Source organism: Vigna angularis, chromosome 3, assembly GCF_016808095.1.
Source record: "Vigna angularis cultivar LongXiaoDou No.4 chromosome 3, ASM1680809v1, whole genome shotgun sequence".
Classification (NCBI taxonomy): Eukaryota; Viridiplantae; Streptophyta; class Magnoliopsida; order Fabales; family Fabaceae; genus Vigna; species Vigna angularis.
This window is the reverse complement of record NC_068972.1, coordinates 775255-794304: the sequence shown is the minus strand read 5'-3', so window position 1 is coordinate 794304 and position 19050 is coordinate 775255. Positions and strand designations below refer to the sequence as shown.

The 19050-nt window shown below is 28.7% G+C and overlaps 3 protein-coding genes across 4 annotated transcripts; 1 reads left to right on the top strand and 2 right to left on the bottom strand.

Annotated features, from left to right (window-relative positions):
• The first annotated feature begins 2335 nt into the window (after nt 1–2335).
• Nucleotides 2336–3966, top strand: LOC108326538 (uncharacterized). Its single transcript, XM_017560097.2, has 3 exons — nt 2336–2621; nt 2716–2821; nt 3528–3966. Exons 1-3 carry the CDS (start codon nt 2562–2564, stop codon nt 3683–3685), a joined length of 324 nt encoding a protein of 107 aa, XP_017415586.1. The 5' UTR covers nt 2336–2561; the 3' UTR covers nt 3686–3966.
• Nucleotides 3967–6007: 2041 nt separating this feature from the next.
• Nucleotides 6008–9102, bottom strand: LOC108324983 (DNA-directed RNA polymerases II, IV and V subunit 6A). Of its 2 annotated transcripts, none has more exons than XM_017557950.2 (7): nt 8959–9102; nt 8594–8695; nt 8246–8279; nt 7967–8139; nt 7835–7886; nt 6435–6502; nt 6008–6308 (listed from the first exon to the last, which is right to left on the bottom strand). In XM_017557950.2, the coding sequence occupies exons 2-7, from the start codon at nt 8626–8628 to the stop codon at nt 6242–6244; spliced, it is 429 nt and encodes a 142-aa protein (XP_017413439.1). In that variant the 5' UTR covers nt 8629–8695; nt 8959–9102; the 3' UTR covers nt 6008–6241. The 2 variants fall into 2 exon arrangements, with proteins under 2 accessions (XP_017413439.1, XP_017413440.1); XM_017557951.2 differs by having other exon boundaries at nt 8594–8688; nt 8959–9053.
• Nucleotides 9103–11672: 2570 nt separating this feature from the next.
• On the bottom strand, nt 11673–14900 carry LOC108324205 (glutathione S-transferase DHAR2). Its single transcript, XM_017557068.2, has 6 exons — nt 14743–14900; nt 14549–14639; nt 14335–14478; nt 13861–13978; nt 13643–13783; nt 11673–11958 (listed from the first exon to the last, which is right to left on the bottom strand). The coding sequence occupies exons 1-6, from the start codon at nt 14798–14800 to the stop codon at nt 11869–11871; spliced, it is 642 nt and encodes a 213-aa protein (XP_017412557.1). The 5' UTR covers nt 14801–14900; the 3' UTR covers nt 11673–11868.
• Between the last annotated feature and the right edge of the window lie 4150 nt (nt 14901–19050).

Genomic DNA, 19050 nt, shown 5'->3' with positions numbered 1-19050 from the left:
ATTAGTGACATGTGGTTCTTATTTTGAAGGTTGGGATCATTATTTGATTAGAAAACCGCTTTTGTATTGTTGATAGAATAAAATATATTTGAAATCTGCCTGTGAAATTCAGATTATTTGCGTAATGATAGAATAAAAGACATTTATTTAAAATTGGAATAGCAAAACCAGAAAAGTTGCAATCATGGATTTTAAAGGAGAGTTAATCCAACAGTGTTACTCGATACATTTCTCTAATTTTCTCCCAGCACTCTTACATCACAAAAGTATTTTTCTTTATCGAATTTTAAAATTTGTTAGAAGAAACAAACTTCGAAATTCAAAGACTTAAAAAATCTTTCAATAAATTTCGAAATTTATTCAATAAATTTTTCTTCAAAAAAGATGTAGGATTTTTTCGAAATATAAAAATAATTTTGGAATTTTTTTAAATTGTGGGGGTGAATGGAGAAACGTGATGTAGGAAATAACACTCTTAACTAGAAACCATGGACCCAATCAGATGAGCCCATTTCAAGCCCAACATTCTTTTACATTTTTTTTTGTTAAAACCCATGGCAGGCCCATCATTTAACTAATTAGACAATATTTAAATAAAAAAACACTCAATTGATGAGAAACATCACTAATCAAAGGAGTGTGATGTCTCCAATAATCATATTTACTAAATTTTTAAAATTGTTTATCACATGAGTGACATTATGACATTAATTTAACGCTCTGAGCACAAAAAATTTGTTAAATTAACGTTACGTGTTTTTATATTTTCTATCTCGTATATATTTATTTTATTTCTGGAGAATAAAAAATAAAAATATAATAACTATATCTTGACTTATTTTTAGTAAAAATATTTTTTTTTAATTTCAATTAATTATTTTTTGAAATAAATATTTACAAATTAACATTGATAAAAAAAAAGGTATTAATTTACAATCTCTTTCAACTTTTCATTCTAATTTTATCACCAAATCACCTTAAAACTTCTTGCTTTACTTGCACCATGAATTTTAACATGGTATCGACTATATTAAAATTGTTTGGTACAAGTTTGTATATGTGTCAAAATGTTTGATTGATTTCAAATTGGGTATATTTAAAAAAAAAATTAATGTGGATCATATTTAATTTGATTTATTAAATTTATGAATTAAACGAGTTTAATTCGAATGGAATATAAGTTGAGTACACCCTATACCAATTTCATTTCGTGCTTTATAATTTTGGTGTTTTTCAATTGTTGTACTTTTTATCATAAAGATTTTGCTTTGCATTGCATCTTTCTCCTTAGTCTTATCTCTCACGTGATGGATGTAGTTTTCTTTTTATATATAAATTTGGATAAATGTTCTAAACTCGTGGAAGTAAATTTTTATAGTAATTTTAAATTTTAATCTACAATAAACAAACATCGTAGTATTAATTATTAAACAAGTATCTTAATTTATTATGGGTGCGTAAAAAACTTGGATATATGATGAATAGGGTAACACAGAAGATGGTATGGGAACATCCTTGTTACATGTTAGTGGAGATTTGACATAACATGATGTAATGTTTTTTTTTGTTTTTTTTAATTTTGGAAGCACTCCAATGTCGTTTATTAGTAGTGTCGTAAACGAATCTAAGATACTTTTTTCAAATCACTAAACAAAAAATAATAGTAATAATAAGGTTTTGGCCTCTTGTTTAAGTTTTCCAAAACAACCATCGAAATTTAGAGCTATGTTTTTTGAATTTTTTTAGAAAAACCTCATTTGAAAACATAGTCTATATATCTGTGATATGAAATTGTGTTATATTTATTTTATTTATTACATATATGTGTGTGTGATAAAATTATCAGTTTTTCATAAAAAAAAACAAATATTTGCTATTCTCCCACTTTTCTGGACCATTCAGATGAATGATAACTTCAGTGGTGATGATCTTCTGCTATAAAAATAATGCCCTAGCATTTCAGATTTCAAATCATGGTCATTGTCAATGCAATTTTTTTGAAAAGAAATAAATAATTAAGAATGGTTGTCGTCTCCAATCATGTTTTATTTACTATATTTCTTTTAAAAAAATTAACTCATTTAATTAATAATTAAAAGAATAAGAGATAAATACAAACGTCATTATAACTAAAAATATAGCCGTTATTATTCTATAAAATTGTGATCGTGCAAATTTTCCCTAGGCATGGGCAATTTTTGGATTTTCCTAAGGATGGAAAGAGGGTATATACATGTATAACTACTAAGGGTAGTGAGTCTCTCAAAATGCATCAATAATTAATGAATGAGAAAGGGTTTTTAGGGTTTGTCTTTAGTTTGTGGGGATGTCCCACAAATCACGTGAAGGGGAAGGTCTTATAGGAACTGTACAAGACAAAGAGCAGTCATTTACAATCTCCTCTAATCCTTTCCTAGCCAATTATAATTTATCTCTCACGTGGGATTCTTGCTCCCACCACCCCCTCTAATTTCGTCTTCACACGCTTCATCTTCTGTAGCTACCCTTCATCTCTCTCTATATATATCAAATTTTCTTAGTAACAATTTCATGCTACTGTCATGGGAGACTCTTCTTCTTCGTCCTCTTCGTCTTCTTCTCCTGCTTCATACATTCATTTGGTACATATATATATATATATATACAGTTTTTCTTTAACCTTTTTTTGTTATAGTTAAGGTTGTTGATGAGAGGTTTTGTACAAATTACATATAGGTGCAGCATCTGATCGAGAAGTGTTTGATATTTCACATGAGCAAGGAAGAATGCATGGAAGCACTTTCTAAACATGCAAACATTAATCCTATTATAACATCCACTGGTATGATCTTAATTTTCTCTCTACACATACCTTAAGCCAAACACCATGCACACATGCAACATCGTTGCAGTGTTCTTTCGCGTTCCAAAACCTTAAGATTTCCGATAACTTCATGATCAATCCTATATATCTATGTTTATGTATATGAATTTGACCGATTGGATAGTGCTAGTAAAAGTTGATTTTTTCGTATGAAAAATAGGGGAGCTGGCAAGGTTTCCTTTTGAAAATCATGTCTGTTTTAGAGAACTTGTACTTTTCAATTCCTTCCTCTTTAAATCCGAAGGAATTTTACTTGAAAACGTTAGATACATGTTTGAATCATTGTCGGGTAAAACACAGTTAAGATTTTAAGAGAATTATTATAATCACAGTTTGTATAGATGAAATTCTAAAATCGAGTGACTATAGCTAGCATGTTATATTAATAGGATATACTAAAAATTCAAAACCCTAATTATATAACTTTGAATAAACAAAGAAAAACATCGATCACATCGTCAAATATCGTATTTTTTTAAGGAAGAAGGCCATGAGTAAATAAAACAGAGATTTTTTTTTTTTTTTTAAATTTCCAAGTAAGAATTTTTGGTTATGAATGGAGACATATATAAGTTCCAGTACCAACCAACCAAAAGAGAAGCATGCACGTGAAGATGTTATATATATATATGATAAATTAAGAAAAAGATGAATGTATTATCAGTGTGGAATGAGCTAGAGAAGGAAAATAAGGAATTCTTTGAGCCTTATTACATGAAGTGGAAGGGTAAAGACGAAAGAGTGTCAGAGGAAGAGACAACAGAGATAATACAGAGGACGATCTCAGAGTCAGATTCCTTTAAAGATGCAAAAGACAGTTGAAAAGGATGTCACCTTTGGGTTTTGCTAAAGTTTTAGATTCTTCATTCCTTCAACACACGATATATACTACTATGTCTGGTGATACCTTGTACATATATTAATTACATGGATGCATCTATTATATATTAGCTATGATATGATGATTATACCTACTAAGCTACTTCTCATGCTTTATTATGGATACGTTATCCACCTCTTGGCAAATAACAAAATGCCACGTCACCCATGTAATTTTATCTCAGATATATATGTAGCAGTATTCGTGTATGTTTTTTTTATCACATCTATATGTATCATGTATGGGATTAAAACCACATGTCAAATGTGTACGTGCATGGCTTGTTATATGAAAAGATATGGAGATACAAAAACTTACATTAAATTTAAATTTGTTTCGATTACATCAAATAATCTCACACTATTTAGATGTTAAAATTAATTGTAATGTAAATATTTTCTTTTAGAAGTTAAAATTAATTGTAATTTAAATATTTTCTTTTTCATTCTTTCTTTCAAAACATTTTTTAAAATAAAATCATGATACAGTATCATTTTTCAAAATAAAAAATATCTTAAATATATTTTATGGAAATAAAATTTTAAACTAATAAAAGTGTGCCGGTATAGAGAGACAGATATTACAAAAATAAAATGTGATAAATAGTATTAACTATATATATTTTTAAGCTTTTTCGCCTTTACTGGTTCCAGAAAAATATTATTGGTTGAAGAAACTTAATGAAAATAAAAAACTGTTAATTGAATAAACTACTATGGAATTCTGAAAGACTCACAGACTTACACAAATTACTGAGCTAACATGGATCTTCAAATTACTTTTCGTCTACAATTTTAAATTTCATCCCATTCATGTTCGGATTTCATGTAAAGAAAAAATATTGTAGTTTTTTTTTTAACAACTTAAATTTTATTTGTCATAGAAAATGTTATTGGGTTGTATGAAAATGCATTAGACTATTATTTATAGGAAAAGTGCTGTGAGTCTTTTGAAAAAAAAAATGAAATTTAAAGCATTCATTAAATATTTCAATTGTCTAATATTGTAAAACTTTAAATTTTTCCCAAAAAAAGAATTCTAAAATTTCCATGCTGTCTTTCTTTTCTACCTCTCCTATCTAACGGATAAAATACTGTTATTAGAAAACACCATTAAATTTTAATTAATGAAATCATATATTTTATTTAAACCAAATTTATACTAAATAATATATTTCATAATTTTCCTTTTCATTAGTAAACAAAACGAAAAAAAAAAGTCCGTCTTCGGTCTCATGATAGTATGTATTAACTTTATTTCTCTTTCCCTATCAAGATAAAAGTGTCCCCATTTATATTAATATTAGTTTTTGAGTTATTCAATATTTAAAAATGAACTATTGTTTATTTTCATAAATTTAATACTAAAATTTTAATTTTAAACAATATCTAAAAATAAGTTCCAAAATTTTATGTTTTTCAGGTCATTTTAAAAATCCATTCTCCAGAATGATATTATTTTAAAAAATTTAATATTTGCGTAAACAATTTTATTCTTTTTATCTTTTTGCTAATGTTAATATATATTTACGAAGTCTAGAATGAGATTAAGAGACCTATGCGTGTTTCAGTCTTTTGCATTTTTTACTGAATATATATTAAAAAAGTGAGATTGAAAAAAATGTCCCAAGGAATTAAAACATTGAATTAGCCCTCCCCCTCACACAAAAAAAAAATTATAGTGTCAAAGCATTCATAGCAAAATTCTTGCAAAATTGCATCATATTATGGATGTTTCATAATCATGTGTTGTAATGGGGAAATTGTTGATGTGGTTACTATATTATATTTGAACCATTTCCAATATCAGTTATCACAGCCAGAGACTGAAACTGGATATGTTAGAACCATCAGATACATCCCCTAGTGAAATATTGTGATTTGTCAAGCAAAAACGACAATATGAAAATTGACATTTCATTAGATAATGCAATGGTAGGAAGACTTTAAGATTTTATGGCTAAAGAAAAAGTTTTCATGTTTTGTTATCAAATGTTATTTTTGTACGTAAGGACCATAATATTTTAACAATTTTTTTGACAACCATAATAGTTTAACAACTTAACTTTTTGACAAGTGATTATGTGTCACTATTTTATTGATCCGTATATTTAAAATAAACCAATCACACGCTATCCCATATGTTGTTATAAAAAAATTGTCAAAAAAAAAGTTGTTAAAAAGAGACATTTTCCATGTACTAAACACACTCAAAATAAATGATTTCACATATAATAACAAACACACTCAACCTAGAGATGCATATAAGCAAGTCGAAACACAAATTATATTAAATCAAACCACACGTGGCAGTAGACTAAGTATCAACATGAAACACTTGGTGAAAGCATAGCCAATAATTTATCATGGTTGTGAGTCAAGTTTGATGCTGGATCATAGATGAGCATCAACTTCAAACAAATCAAAGATAAAATTTATGAGCAGATAAAGATCTTAGTACTTGTGACTCCTGCCCCCACCTATAAGTTCAAACATCAATCACACACCCACTTGTCTCTTCCAGGAGTCTTCCACAATTAGTTCATCAACTCCCCAATCTTCATAGCTGGAGAGTGTCGCCAAAAATAGTAAGAGTCAGTGGCATAAAGTATGTGATCAACCTTAACCTTCCCTACCCATAAATGGAATAAAATGTGGCTGGATAACTTATTATATAAGGGGCAGTATTTACCTTCCATCAGGCAAGTAGCGCCGGATTGTAAAGGGTATTTTCCGCTCACGAAGCTCCTTCATGGCAATCTGATAAGTTCAAAAAACTAGATATCAGAGGATTATACAACAGAGGTAACAGACAGAAGATTATTCCTCAACCCAAACACAAAAAGGTGTCTCTGACAAATAATCAAAATTACAGATCAAATAGGAAATAAAACAACTAGGATAATTGGCATTGAAAAAGGTTCAACATGTCATACTGAATAAAGTGAACAAGCTCACTTGACAAGCCATAACATAACAGGTAATACTGGACTTAGTTCTTGTCAGCATACAAAAATCAGAAACTATATAATCAACTTATTTCTAGAATGGTGTACATGGTGCATTCTTCAGGAAATAAAAGAACTTGATAATGAACTAGCATAAAACAATAACAATCATTATTCTGATAATACAAGTCACAGTATTCGTCATAGGGAGATTATTTAAATCCTATATAAACATTTAAACAGATTCAATATAGGAAGACAGGAGCAGTTCATAGTTTGTAGAATTTATCAATTGAGCTCATAATGATGACAACTAAACAAAAAGATGTTCGTATGACATTGCGGGGATATTAATATTAAACAAAACACACACACATCCTTGTCAAACTGAAATATAAACCATTTTAGGTTACACACAAAGCCCAAAACCCTTTGTTAAGAGAGAGAAAGGGAAAGGAAGGCAAGCTATGATGGGGAATATAATCTACAAGCTGATAAAAAGATTATATCAAAAAGAAAATTGTCCCTCCAACTTTTACGAGGAACTGATTTTTGATGTAAACTTATTTTCCCATCTTGACAAATCTCTATTGATTAGAAGGAAATCAAGGAAGGCAGAAAAAGAAAGAGCAGCCTATTAGAATGGTTACCATTGATTCAGCCTTCGCTTGGGTTAGACCAGGCTAAAAATATTGTAACCTACAAAAAATGGTCCAATTTGGCTCATGCCAACAAACCAAACAGACCAGGCCAATTTGGCCTAAATAGCACCGGGACCTATTCAACCTGATTTTATCATTTATTACTTCTTTTAAAAAATTATATAAATTACACATTAGCCATGAGATACACAGTCCATGGGAATTTCATTTCAGGCTGGGCTGGGCCAGCACACTCCACCTTCGGCCTGGCAGAATGGCCTGACCCACTACACGCGTCTTGTCCATGAATATAGATGCTTTTTGCATAATTGCAGATTTATAAACCTAATTTCAAACCATAAAAACCCAACTTCGGTGGTTTACATGTGTACTGAGGCATATCAACATACTTAGAAATTGGAAACTAGAATATTTAATGTGCTCAAAATGCAGTAACATGAAAAATAATATAAATTGCAGAGTAGAATATAGAAGGTTAAGACCTCAAGCGGATCAGTCTCCCCCTCCAACTCAACCATGACAGGTGCATTCATACTGATCAACAAAAAAATTAAAATGTTACAAACAATGAATAGACAGAATCTTAAAATCACACAATAAGTTCCAAAGAAAACCTGATTTGAACTGCTCGAGTACCCAAAATCCTAGCCCGCTCATACTTGGTCATATATTTAGAAGTCTTCCGAGGTCTCTCTACTGGTTGTTCCTCTTCCTTGTCCTCGGTATCAACTGCGTCTCCAGCCACGTCATCATTTTTGTTGTTATCAACATCCTCCTCTGCACCTTCCTGCTCATCAATCAATCAATTCATAATTGAGTTCCACAAAATCTGTAACATGTATTTGTACAAACAAAAAGAAAACTAACAAGACAAGACCCACAGAATTATGTACCTCAATTTCAGGCTCCAGAGGCTCATCCTCGTACCTGCATCACCATTCTTTATTCCATGAGATATCATTTAACCGAAAAAGAAACATGGGAAAAAGAAAGATGACAAAACAGATAGTTCTAATCCTAACAATCCTAGAATGAAAAATAACAGTTAATCATCTAAAAGAAAGGGAGAATAGTGATAAAAAAACCTTTGAAAAACTTCTTATTTGGTTTAAAACTCACATGCAGGAACATAAACAATTAAAACTCTGTTGGGGGTTTGCACTAAGGATTCTCAAGACATTGAATTGGGAAAAAAAAAACCTAAATAAATTATTTGTTAGTAGTAGGGAGAAAGAGAGAACCCCATGTCCATGTCGTCATAATCGTCATCAGCCATTGTAATCCGCGAAGAATAAAGATACCCTGTCTTTGATATTAAGCCTCAGCTTGCGCCGCCCTAAACCCTAACAGAAAGACAGTAAGGCATTAGAGACTTCCATCATATAGAATTGCAGCACCATAAAAAATCAGTAGAAGAAAATCATTGCTGTAAATTAATTCATAACCTTGCATAATATCAATACTCAAGGTTATATATTGACTTAGCCTAACCCTCTTCTAATCAACATGCTTGTTAAGAAAATATACTTTAACACATTTAAACAGTGATGATTAGGGATTAAATTAGCTATTAAAATGTCAAATAGATGAAAAGAGAATCACACACCAGAAATTAACAAATCAAATTGGTGATGCTGATAACAGAAGAACCAGTTGAAGCCAAAGTCTGAGACCCCTGAATCGAAAGCCAAAGACCCAAATTTTAATTTATCTATTTATTTAATTCGGGTCGGGTAGGGTCTGCCATATCTTATTCAATGAGAGATTTTTTTTTAATGAAAAAAAGCCTATCCAATTTTGTATATTGTGTGAAATTATGTTGAGATTAACTAATAAATTAAATATCATAATGAAATATTTAAGTTACAGTCCAATCCTAAATTTAAAACATGGACAATATAATATTGTAGGCATCATTTAATAATCTCTCAATTTTTTTACAATTATATTAATTTAATATCTTCATTTATTTGAGTTATTATATACTTTCTATTATATAATTGGTTTTCTATCTAATTATGTATGGTATGAATATTCAAATAATTTAAATTATTTTATTATTTAAAATTTTTACAAATATGAAAAATATATAGTGTAAGAGTTTGCAAGAATTTCTGCAACTCAGGGAGTGCAAACAGGAGTAAAACAGAATAAACATGCAATTTAACTACAATTCCAAGAATATTCACACTCTTTTTTACATGTTTTATAGCTTTTATATAAACTTCTACATTTATATTTTTTATTTTATATCAAATTTTCGTAGCTTAAAAAACTTAATATAATCATTAATATTCTGTGTATATTATGAAGACCGTGTTTTACATAATCCACTGTATGTCGAGTAAAATAAAATTAAATATTTTATGTAATAATTTTCTCTTTAACAGTTTCACATTAAAATTGCAATGGTATTTTTGTTTTTTAGTAATTAGAGTTTTGTCTTAAAACAAGTCTTGTGGAAACTTTCAAATGAAATAGTTATAATTTTTATGTAAAAGATATTAGTTACATATTAATAACTTTTTATAGTAGAAGATTTGAATTGTGTAGATGTGCCTTTATTATAACTATGTGTTTGTGTGCAGAGATAATGTATTAGTGGCAGACTGGTGGATTATTATGTTTTGGTATTGTAGAAGTTGTTTGAAAATTTAATAAAAAAAGTCATAATATTGAAATGGTGATTTTGGTAATGTGCAAGTTGTTTAATAACTTACCACATTAATTTAAATTTGTAATTACATCTCAATGAGATTAGGTTTTAATTTAAATATTTGATGAAATTGAGTGTGTGCTAAGTATTATTAGATCATTTTACATTGATGTGATTTCACTATCTATTGTTTTTTAGATATAAATGTATTGCCTTAGACATAAATGTTTAGTGATTTTATAATGAAAAATATAACTTATAAATGAAAAACCTTATGAAGTGAATATATTTTTTATTTAAATTTATTGCGTGATACATATTTTTAGATTTATATGTTGATATTATAAACTAGAACAAATTTGATCCTTATTGAGTTACAAAATTGAAAAACTATATTATTATTTTCAAGGTTAAAACATGTCAGCTTTGGTTTCATAGTTTTGGCACAAATCTTCTCAAGTTACTACATTGTTGGTTCAAGCATGAGTGAAGATTGAAAAATTATAATTTTTCAATCAAGTAAAAAAACATCTATTCTCAAGCTTAAATCCCTAAAAGAAACTTAGAGATTTCAAAAGGTATTTTTTAATTAAATAAATATTGATTTTATATATATTTACATGGAAATTATTGAATTATAAGTTTACTTTATCTTTGTGATTATACTAGGTGAATTATGTTGTATACAAAATTTAGTTATGAGTGATGAACATGTGTATTTCTAAAATTGTCAATGTCTATTATAGTTACTTGAGTTCTCTTGTGGGGATGAACATGTGTTTATTATGAATGTAATGACTGAATGTGAAATATGAATTTAAAATTATTGTTTAACACTTCTTATTTGTTCTTATTTCTTATAATTATTTTATTCATTCAATTTCTAATTACTAAGTTTTTTCAACTCTAAATGGTAGTTTAATCTTCTTAAAAAAATTTGGTAAAAAGATAAAATATAATTTCAATAACATAAATTTAAATCAAAAACCATCCTTTTAAAACATAATTAAAAATTAAACATGTCAAGCAAAATAAAGTTATAAATATTTTAATTAATAATTTTCTGTTCTACAGTTTCACATTAAACTATCCTTAATTTTGAAAATCTTAAAAAGGAGAAGATAAGTTTATGAAAATATTTTAATGTGATTAAGAAATTAATTTAATGACTTTAACATTAAGAGTATTTATGAAATTTTATTTGTAGCAAGGACAATTAATTGAATTAAATTTATGTAAAAGTATAAATAGTTTATTTGAGATAAAATCTAATATATATTAAGTTAAAAAAAAACTTATAAATAAAAAAATTAACTATTTAAATTTTATTTTATAAATACCATGTAAGTTGTTAAGTCATTATTTTCCGTTTTTTCAAGATATAAGTTTGTCATAGCCACACCTATAAAAAGGAAAAGATAATATATTTATTAAAGAGGATCTATAGACCACAAAATATATTTAGTATTTTATAATCACAGGATAGAAAATTACTTTTAAATAATTAATCGGAAGAAGTTTTAAATGATAAAATTTATAAAATCAAAGGCTCAATAACAAAATTCATGAAATTGAAAGGTAGAGCAAAATATGTAATTTTAAATATAATACAGTCTCCTATAAACAGAAGGGCATCTCATTAATCATAGTAATTTAACAATCAATTGATGAAGAAATAAAGTATATATAGCTTTGAAATTCATAATGTACACACCAGCAAACTACATATTTATTATTATTATTATTACTTAATAGGTGAACAACACATTCTTAAACTTGATGAGTTGAACATCCTATTGTTAACAAGTTTCAGTCACAGTACACAAATGATGTTCAGATACCTCATAATTTAGAACTACTTCAAGCATTCACTTTTGGTGCCCATCCAGCAATAACAAACTCTTCCTTTGGAGGCTTGGTTTTCTCAAATGACTCACGGGAGAAGAGCAGCTGCAATAGAAGATAATTGTCCATTAACCAGCTAAATCATCTACAGCTATAACATTCAAACACGCAATTACATCCTTTTTTACTTTTCATGTTCAAAAAGAGTTATGTTGTAGGATATGGACCCATAATACATATTTTCCTGGTCCATTCAACCAGAAAAACACTAAATGAACAGTGAACCAGCTAGTGGCCAACTAGTAGAAAGGCCAACTAATAGAAAATTGGTCTAAAGCACTTAAAACAACAATTTAACTATGTATATAATCTGATTTCTTACGGTTTTATATTGGTCTCTATCATATATATCTATCACTGTTTGACCATGGTTGGACCAATGAATCCTGAGCTGATGCCTTCACTAGTTCAATAATCAATCTAATTTACTATTTAACACATTGCCAACATCAAACCAGTTAATTATCACTATGACTATATGTGATATTTGAGCTTCATGAACTACTGCACCTAGAGTAAAAGCAACAGAGATAATAATGTGATGAATGTTGATGACAATATACATACAGCTATGCAAATCATCATCTAAGAACAATAGATATATTAATCTCAAATACAAGGCAATAATGAGAGAACATGACAGAAAACTAAAGCAGCACTCTAATTGTCAACAACCGGCACTAGAAGCAAGGTCAGAAAAACTCCATGAAAATGAAACAGTGAGAGCAATTTTATCTGTTTACAAGAAATCAAAGACATCATAATTCTCATAAATTAGCCAGACCACATTCAAATGATAAAAATCATAAAATTCAGGAAATTAGTTGATCTGGGTTAAACACACATTAACATTTTATCATGTAAGAAAGGCTTTTAACTCGCTGACTGACCAAGTAAATCAGGTGAATTCCTGAGGCTTGACAAACTTTATAGGTTATGCTTTTCAAACTCAAAGCATATAACATTCATTTTCACTTTATAGCATGTTTCATATTGTGGCCCATTTAAAGGAGAAAGGGGCACTGTAGCAATATATGAATTAGAAAAAGACGCTCTTCAAATTTTAGATACAGATGAAAACATCAAGAGGCGTCTGAATTAATCATTGGACACCAAATCTTTCATGACCGTTCAAAAGCAGACCCTTAATTTGTTTTGTTATCTTTTTTGCATATGAATTTTTTTTTCTTGAAAGATTGGTGACATCAAATTAATCTATAAATTTTTGTACTAATCTTTTAAGGACCAAATTGGTGTTCAAAATATAATTAGAGGAGAAAAGTAGGGATTACTCAATGCAGGGTCAATTCACAAATAGATATACAGATTTTTGTGCACCCTTGGCCGTAGCACAGTACTTATGTCCATGAAACCACTTTCTGCCTAGAATTACTATGCACAATCAGGATTAGGCATGTCGGGAAGTATACAAGTGAATTTTTTTTTCTCAAACAAAAGCCTAGTCTTTTCCAATTGTGTTTAGTTCTTTGCTTTAGTTTTTCCCTTTTCAAACATTTTAGTGAGACTAAAAGTCATATAAAGTAGTGTATATGAAATAATTGATACTTCAGTCATTTTAAAGAATTTTTAAGAATACTGGCATGATAAGTTTGACCACAAAATTCTCATCACCAAATATCGATCAGTCACTGTTCAACTTGTATATAAAAGACACAGCAAAATAAATAGTTCCAACAAAGTAACTACATTGCAGAAAACAACTCCAAACCTTAGTGTAGATGTGGACATGTGACAAACTTTCTGGAACACTCCATTTCTTGAAGTGGCCAAGTACGACCACAAGATGGTACAGTTTTGGTGCCAAACTCAGGTCAACAGCAGTGACTTTCTCCCCAGCAATATATGGACCCTGATCATATAATATAACAAAAATATAACAAATAAACAAAAAAAGAATAGTGTATCATATAAAATTCACATATATACATGGGCCTTAAGATGTTCATCCAGAGCACTCAATTCAGCCAGCAACGCTTGCTCTGTTCCATCATTCGGATCCTTGCTCTTAAGAAAACTCACAAAAGACCCAAATATCTTTGATCCCCTACAACAGCAAACAAACAAACATATGGTGCACACTCAAATTCAGTACTTAAGAACGACTCTAAATTAAAAAAAGATCCACAAAAATTAGAACAGATCATAATTCCCTCGCTCGTCACCAAAAAGAACGAGAAAAGGACCATGGCAAGCCATTACTCTTAAAAACCATCTTCCAAAGTGAACACAACAACAGTGAGAACATTTTCACAGTAAGAATAAAATGTCGGACCGGTTTGATTATCAAAATCAATTCTACTGTTAAAACATATGCTCTAAAGTCAACACGATAAAATTATTCCCAGACAAAAAGAAAGAGTAAAGTTTTGAAAAAAGAAAAAGGTGATGGAGCAGCCGTACACGGTGGCAAATTCAGGAGGAGTAACGAGAGAGATTTCTGGGTACTTTTCTTGGAGAATCCCCACAATTACATCAGAATCAGGCACCCATTTTCCATCAAAAAGAGCCACTGGCACCTTTCCTTCAGGATTCACACCCAAAAACCTACCAAAAAAAAATTAATATTTCTTTGAAAAAAAAAAAGACACAATGATACATTAAAGTTCAACAATACCATTCGGGTTTGTTACTGAGATCAATTAGGTTGAGCTTGTACGGAATCTTCTTCTCCTCTAAAGTTAAAAGGACCCTTTGGCAAAATGGACCTAAAATCAAAATCAAACGCAAAAAATTATAATACTAAAAAGAAAATGATCAAAACTCAAAGATATATGTCGTTAAAGAAGAAGAGAGAGAGGAAGGAAATACAGTCTCCGAGAACATCTGGAGCACCAGCAGCAGCCTTGACAGCAACCTCAAGAGCCATTTCCGATGGACGATCAAATGTAAGAGAGACAGAGGAAAAAAGAAGAAACCAGAAACTAGGAGAATCCAACTCAGTGCACGATCTGCTTCACTTAGAACCTTTATCAGACAGCTCCTGTCATTTTTTTTTAAATATTAAATAATTAAATGACATAGGCAGAAATAGCATTTCTAAGATCCAAATTTTAAAATTTAAAGCTTTTCCATTTGTGTCTTATATAAAATTGTCTAAAAAATATTTAACTATGTTAATTGAACTAATAACTTTTTAAGTTATATATGATTGAAATTCAAATAAAAATTATAAATGCGTGAGTTTTATAAAACACCGAACATTACACAAAATATGCAAAAGTATTTTAATAGGATGTATTTATATCTATTTGAATAATATATTATTACCTATTATATAATATTATATGCTATTATTTGCATAATAGGATCTACTTAAACGTTGTGATTATATATGAATTTTGCTAAGCAGGTGATTATTTAGGTATTATAAAATATGTGGATGAAATAATATACAAAATAAACCAAATAACTCTTGTTATTACTTTAAGAAATGGATTTATGTGTAATTAAATCTCATATTATAATATTGTGAACTGAGATTCATTCTATCTATATATTATAATTTAGTATTATTAGTAATCAATGTGAAACAACAAAATTAAGATACAATTGATTAAAATAATTTAATTATAATTTATTGAGGTGTTAAATAGATTGAATATATGTATGTATGTTACAGTGAATGATATATATATATATATATATATATATATATATATATATATATATATATATATATATATTATGCATGAGCATAGTTGTAATTTTTTTTTCCAGGAAGTTACATTTGGACAACATTTTTTTAGAATTCTTGTTATTTACGAGTTTTAATTTAACAATGTGTTGTATTGTTTTTTTTTTCTTTTTCCTTTTGGTGACACATAAAACAGTGTTATAGTCTATAATATTTTAAAAATTAATCCGTTAACACTCATTTTTTAATTTTTCAAAAAGAAAAATCTTCCATGCATTGGTTTTTATTTTTTTAATCATTTTTACCAATGTTAGTTTTATTTGACTTTAATAAAATCAAAACAAATAAAACTAGTTACATGTTAAAATGTATATTTCATCTCTCAAATTAATATAATTTTTTTTATTTAATCCATATATTTAGTTATTGTATTTTGTGAATAATAAGTGAAGTTATATTTTAGTTGGTGTATATTCTTGGAAAAGTTCTTACTTTCTAATTTTTCCTTGTGCAAACCTCTCTCTGTCAACCAGGAATTTGCGTTGTCTTGATGTTTTTGACACTGAGAAACTCATTCCAAAAAAAATTTTAAAAAAAATATTAATGAATGTGGTCATAAAATTTGGTCACATTCGTTACATTCCTCACATCTGCATCAAGATTCCAGTGCTTGTAATAATTGCATTTCACTTTATGGAAAGTATTATTCTCATGTACGTTCTGAACAATGTGAAAATAAGAATAAAATATAATAAAATAATTTTTATTTAATTTTCTTTGTATACATATAATACTATTGAACAATTGCAAAATTTTACTGGACAATTTTACAAATAAAAATAAAGCAGAAAGAATCAAAATCTAACAAACACATAATTATAATAAATATAAATAAAATCAAAAAATTCTTAAAATATCTCAACAAAATATCATCAAGAAAATATTTTTTAGAAAATGAGATTCAAACATATAACTTCTTTTAATCAACCATTTTATAAGATTTTTTATATGATACGATAAATATGATTCATTGATTATGAGCATTTGTATCTATTAGTGTATTGCAGAAAGAGGAACGAAAGAGGTGGAAAACATGGCAATGGTTTACTTAATAAATTGAAACTAAAATGAATGGAAGGTTTGGTGGTAAAATTTTTTGTTTAAAGTAATCAGATTTAGCCTACAAATTAGATTAATCATCAACATATTGATCCTTCAGACAGGGTTGAGTTAACAAAAATATATATGAAATTTTAATTTAGATTAATATTGGGTCTAATGCACTAAGAATCTAGTAGTGAGGACTCACCAACCTCTTTATTACTCCGTGTTTTAACATTATTAATTAACATTTTTTTATTGTATTACAATTGAGAATAAAGAAGAAGATACTTTAAGAAATCAAAATATTTAAATTTATCAAAACTCAAATCTTATAAATATTCAAGACTCTAATCTTATAAATGATAAGTGAAACAAAAAATTATCAATGTCAAATACTTATTTATTTTGCTTTTTGTGCTTGTTTTTTATTGTATTTGTAATTTAAGATAATTTTGGATTATATTGTATTTTTTTATTTTTAATTTTGTATTGGATTATAATTTTGTGCTTGTTTTTTATTGTATATTGTAATTTAATTATAATTTTTTTCGAATTAAAAAAAGACTTATAGTTAAGTCAGTAAATCAATATGTTTAACCTAGTGGTGGGTTGAGCCAGATTTAAATTATTTTGATCCGTTTAACCTATCAATCATTGATGAATTGAGTCAAATTTGAATTATTTTGAGTTATTAACAAAAAAGTTAAGTTAGATTATTTACAGACTAACTAATTTGACCCAAAAGATATAATTTGACAACTAATTTGACCCAAAAGATATAATTTGACAACATTTCTTTTAACATAAATGTTTGTATTAATGGAGTCTTTGTTCAAATTTATTAAGTAGTACATAATTAATTGTATGTAATTTTAAATTTAAATCTGACATATTTGAGGTTAGAGGACATTATTTAAATATTGATATTTAGTTTAGGTATAATTAGCAACCGATATTATCACACTTATGTATTATTTTAATATATAGATAATAATGTTGTAATTTAATTAATTTTTTTATACAAAATTTTACTTATTGTAAGCAAAATGTAATATTCATTTATATACATTTTTTTAAAAGGAAATATATTGTTTTTTCTAAAAGTGGCACAGTATATCTTTCATTGAGTTTTTTTAATTGAACATAATTTATAATTTCTTTAATTTGAAAGAACTAAAAATAAAAGTGATATTATTAACCCTATGTGATAGAGAGAAATTGTCTTTCAATCTATGAAACTGACTTACTTTAACCATCCTAAACCTGTTTCACATTATGTTTTCAAAATTAATAATTTGAAACTGCGTGGAAAATAGAAAATGTTTGATAAAATAGTCCATGTGTGCCACACTTTGTTTTCAACATATTTTACATTTATGTTTGTCTTGTTAGAATCCTCTCCATATATTTTATTGTTGAGTGAAACTACTTTTAACAATGAGACCTCTGCTACACACAATTTCATATTTTTAAAAATTTCCAAAAGCTAAACAAAAACACAGCATTGAAAAAACAAACCTACATCTAATCTCATAAATGACAGAATCTGTAAAGAATCGTTTAAAAAAAAAAAAAAAAAAAAAAAAATAGAAGACAAGGGAGGAAGCAACGAGCGCTGCCACAAGGGACAGCAAACGTTGCTTCCCCTTAAAAACAAAAGAAAGAAAAACAAGAAAGGAAAGAGAAGAAGAAGGGGAGAGAAGGGGAGGCAACTGGGAGAATAAAGAGTAGGGTCGGGATTCAGTTTTGGGAAGGGGATTCCTTGCTGCAAAACTGAGAGAAAGGTGAGGTGAGCTGCTGTTGAAGCTGCAAGGAGACTTTGGTGGTGCATTTGGAAGAGTTGAAGAGTTGCTGGAAGTTCTGGAAGAGAAGAAGAGGAGAAATTTTGGGAGTTGGAAGTGATTCAAGGAGATCTTCAAGAGGTAAGGGGAGCTAGATCTTTTGTTTAATTGTTGTAATAGATTGTATTTGATGCAAATATGAGGATTTAGAGATGAAATTGGAGTTACTGGGTTTCTGGAAAACCAGATGTGATTCTGCAGAATTCTGCAGAAACACGTTCGTCCAAAAATGGGGTTCGACCATTTAGGGGTCGGCCAAATTATGAACGTTCGGTATTTTTCTGAACGTTCGAACCAAATTCAGAACGTTCGGTTTTTGTTCTGAACGTTCGTCCTCGTAGCTCGGTTTGCGCGTTCGTCCGAGTGTTCAGCGTTCGTCTTCGGCCTGTTGCTGAACGTTCGTCCAAAGAAGTGTTCGGCTTAAGCGTTCGTCCAAAGTGTTCCGTTTGAGCGTTCGGTTTGTAGGAGTTAGTTAACGTTCGTCCTTGTTGAGTTTTAATGATATTAGGGTTCGGTCTTAGTAGATTTTGTTTCTGT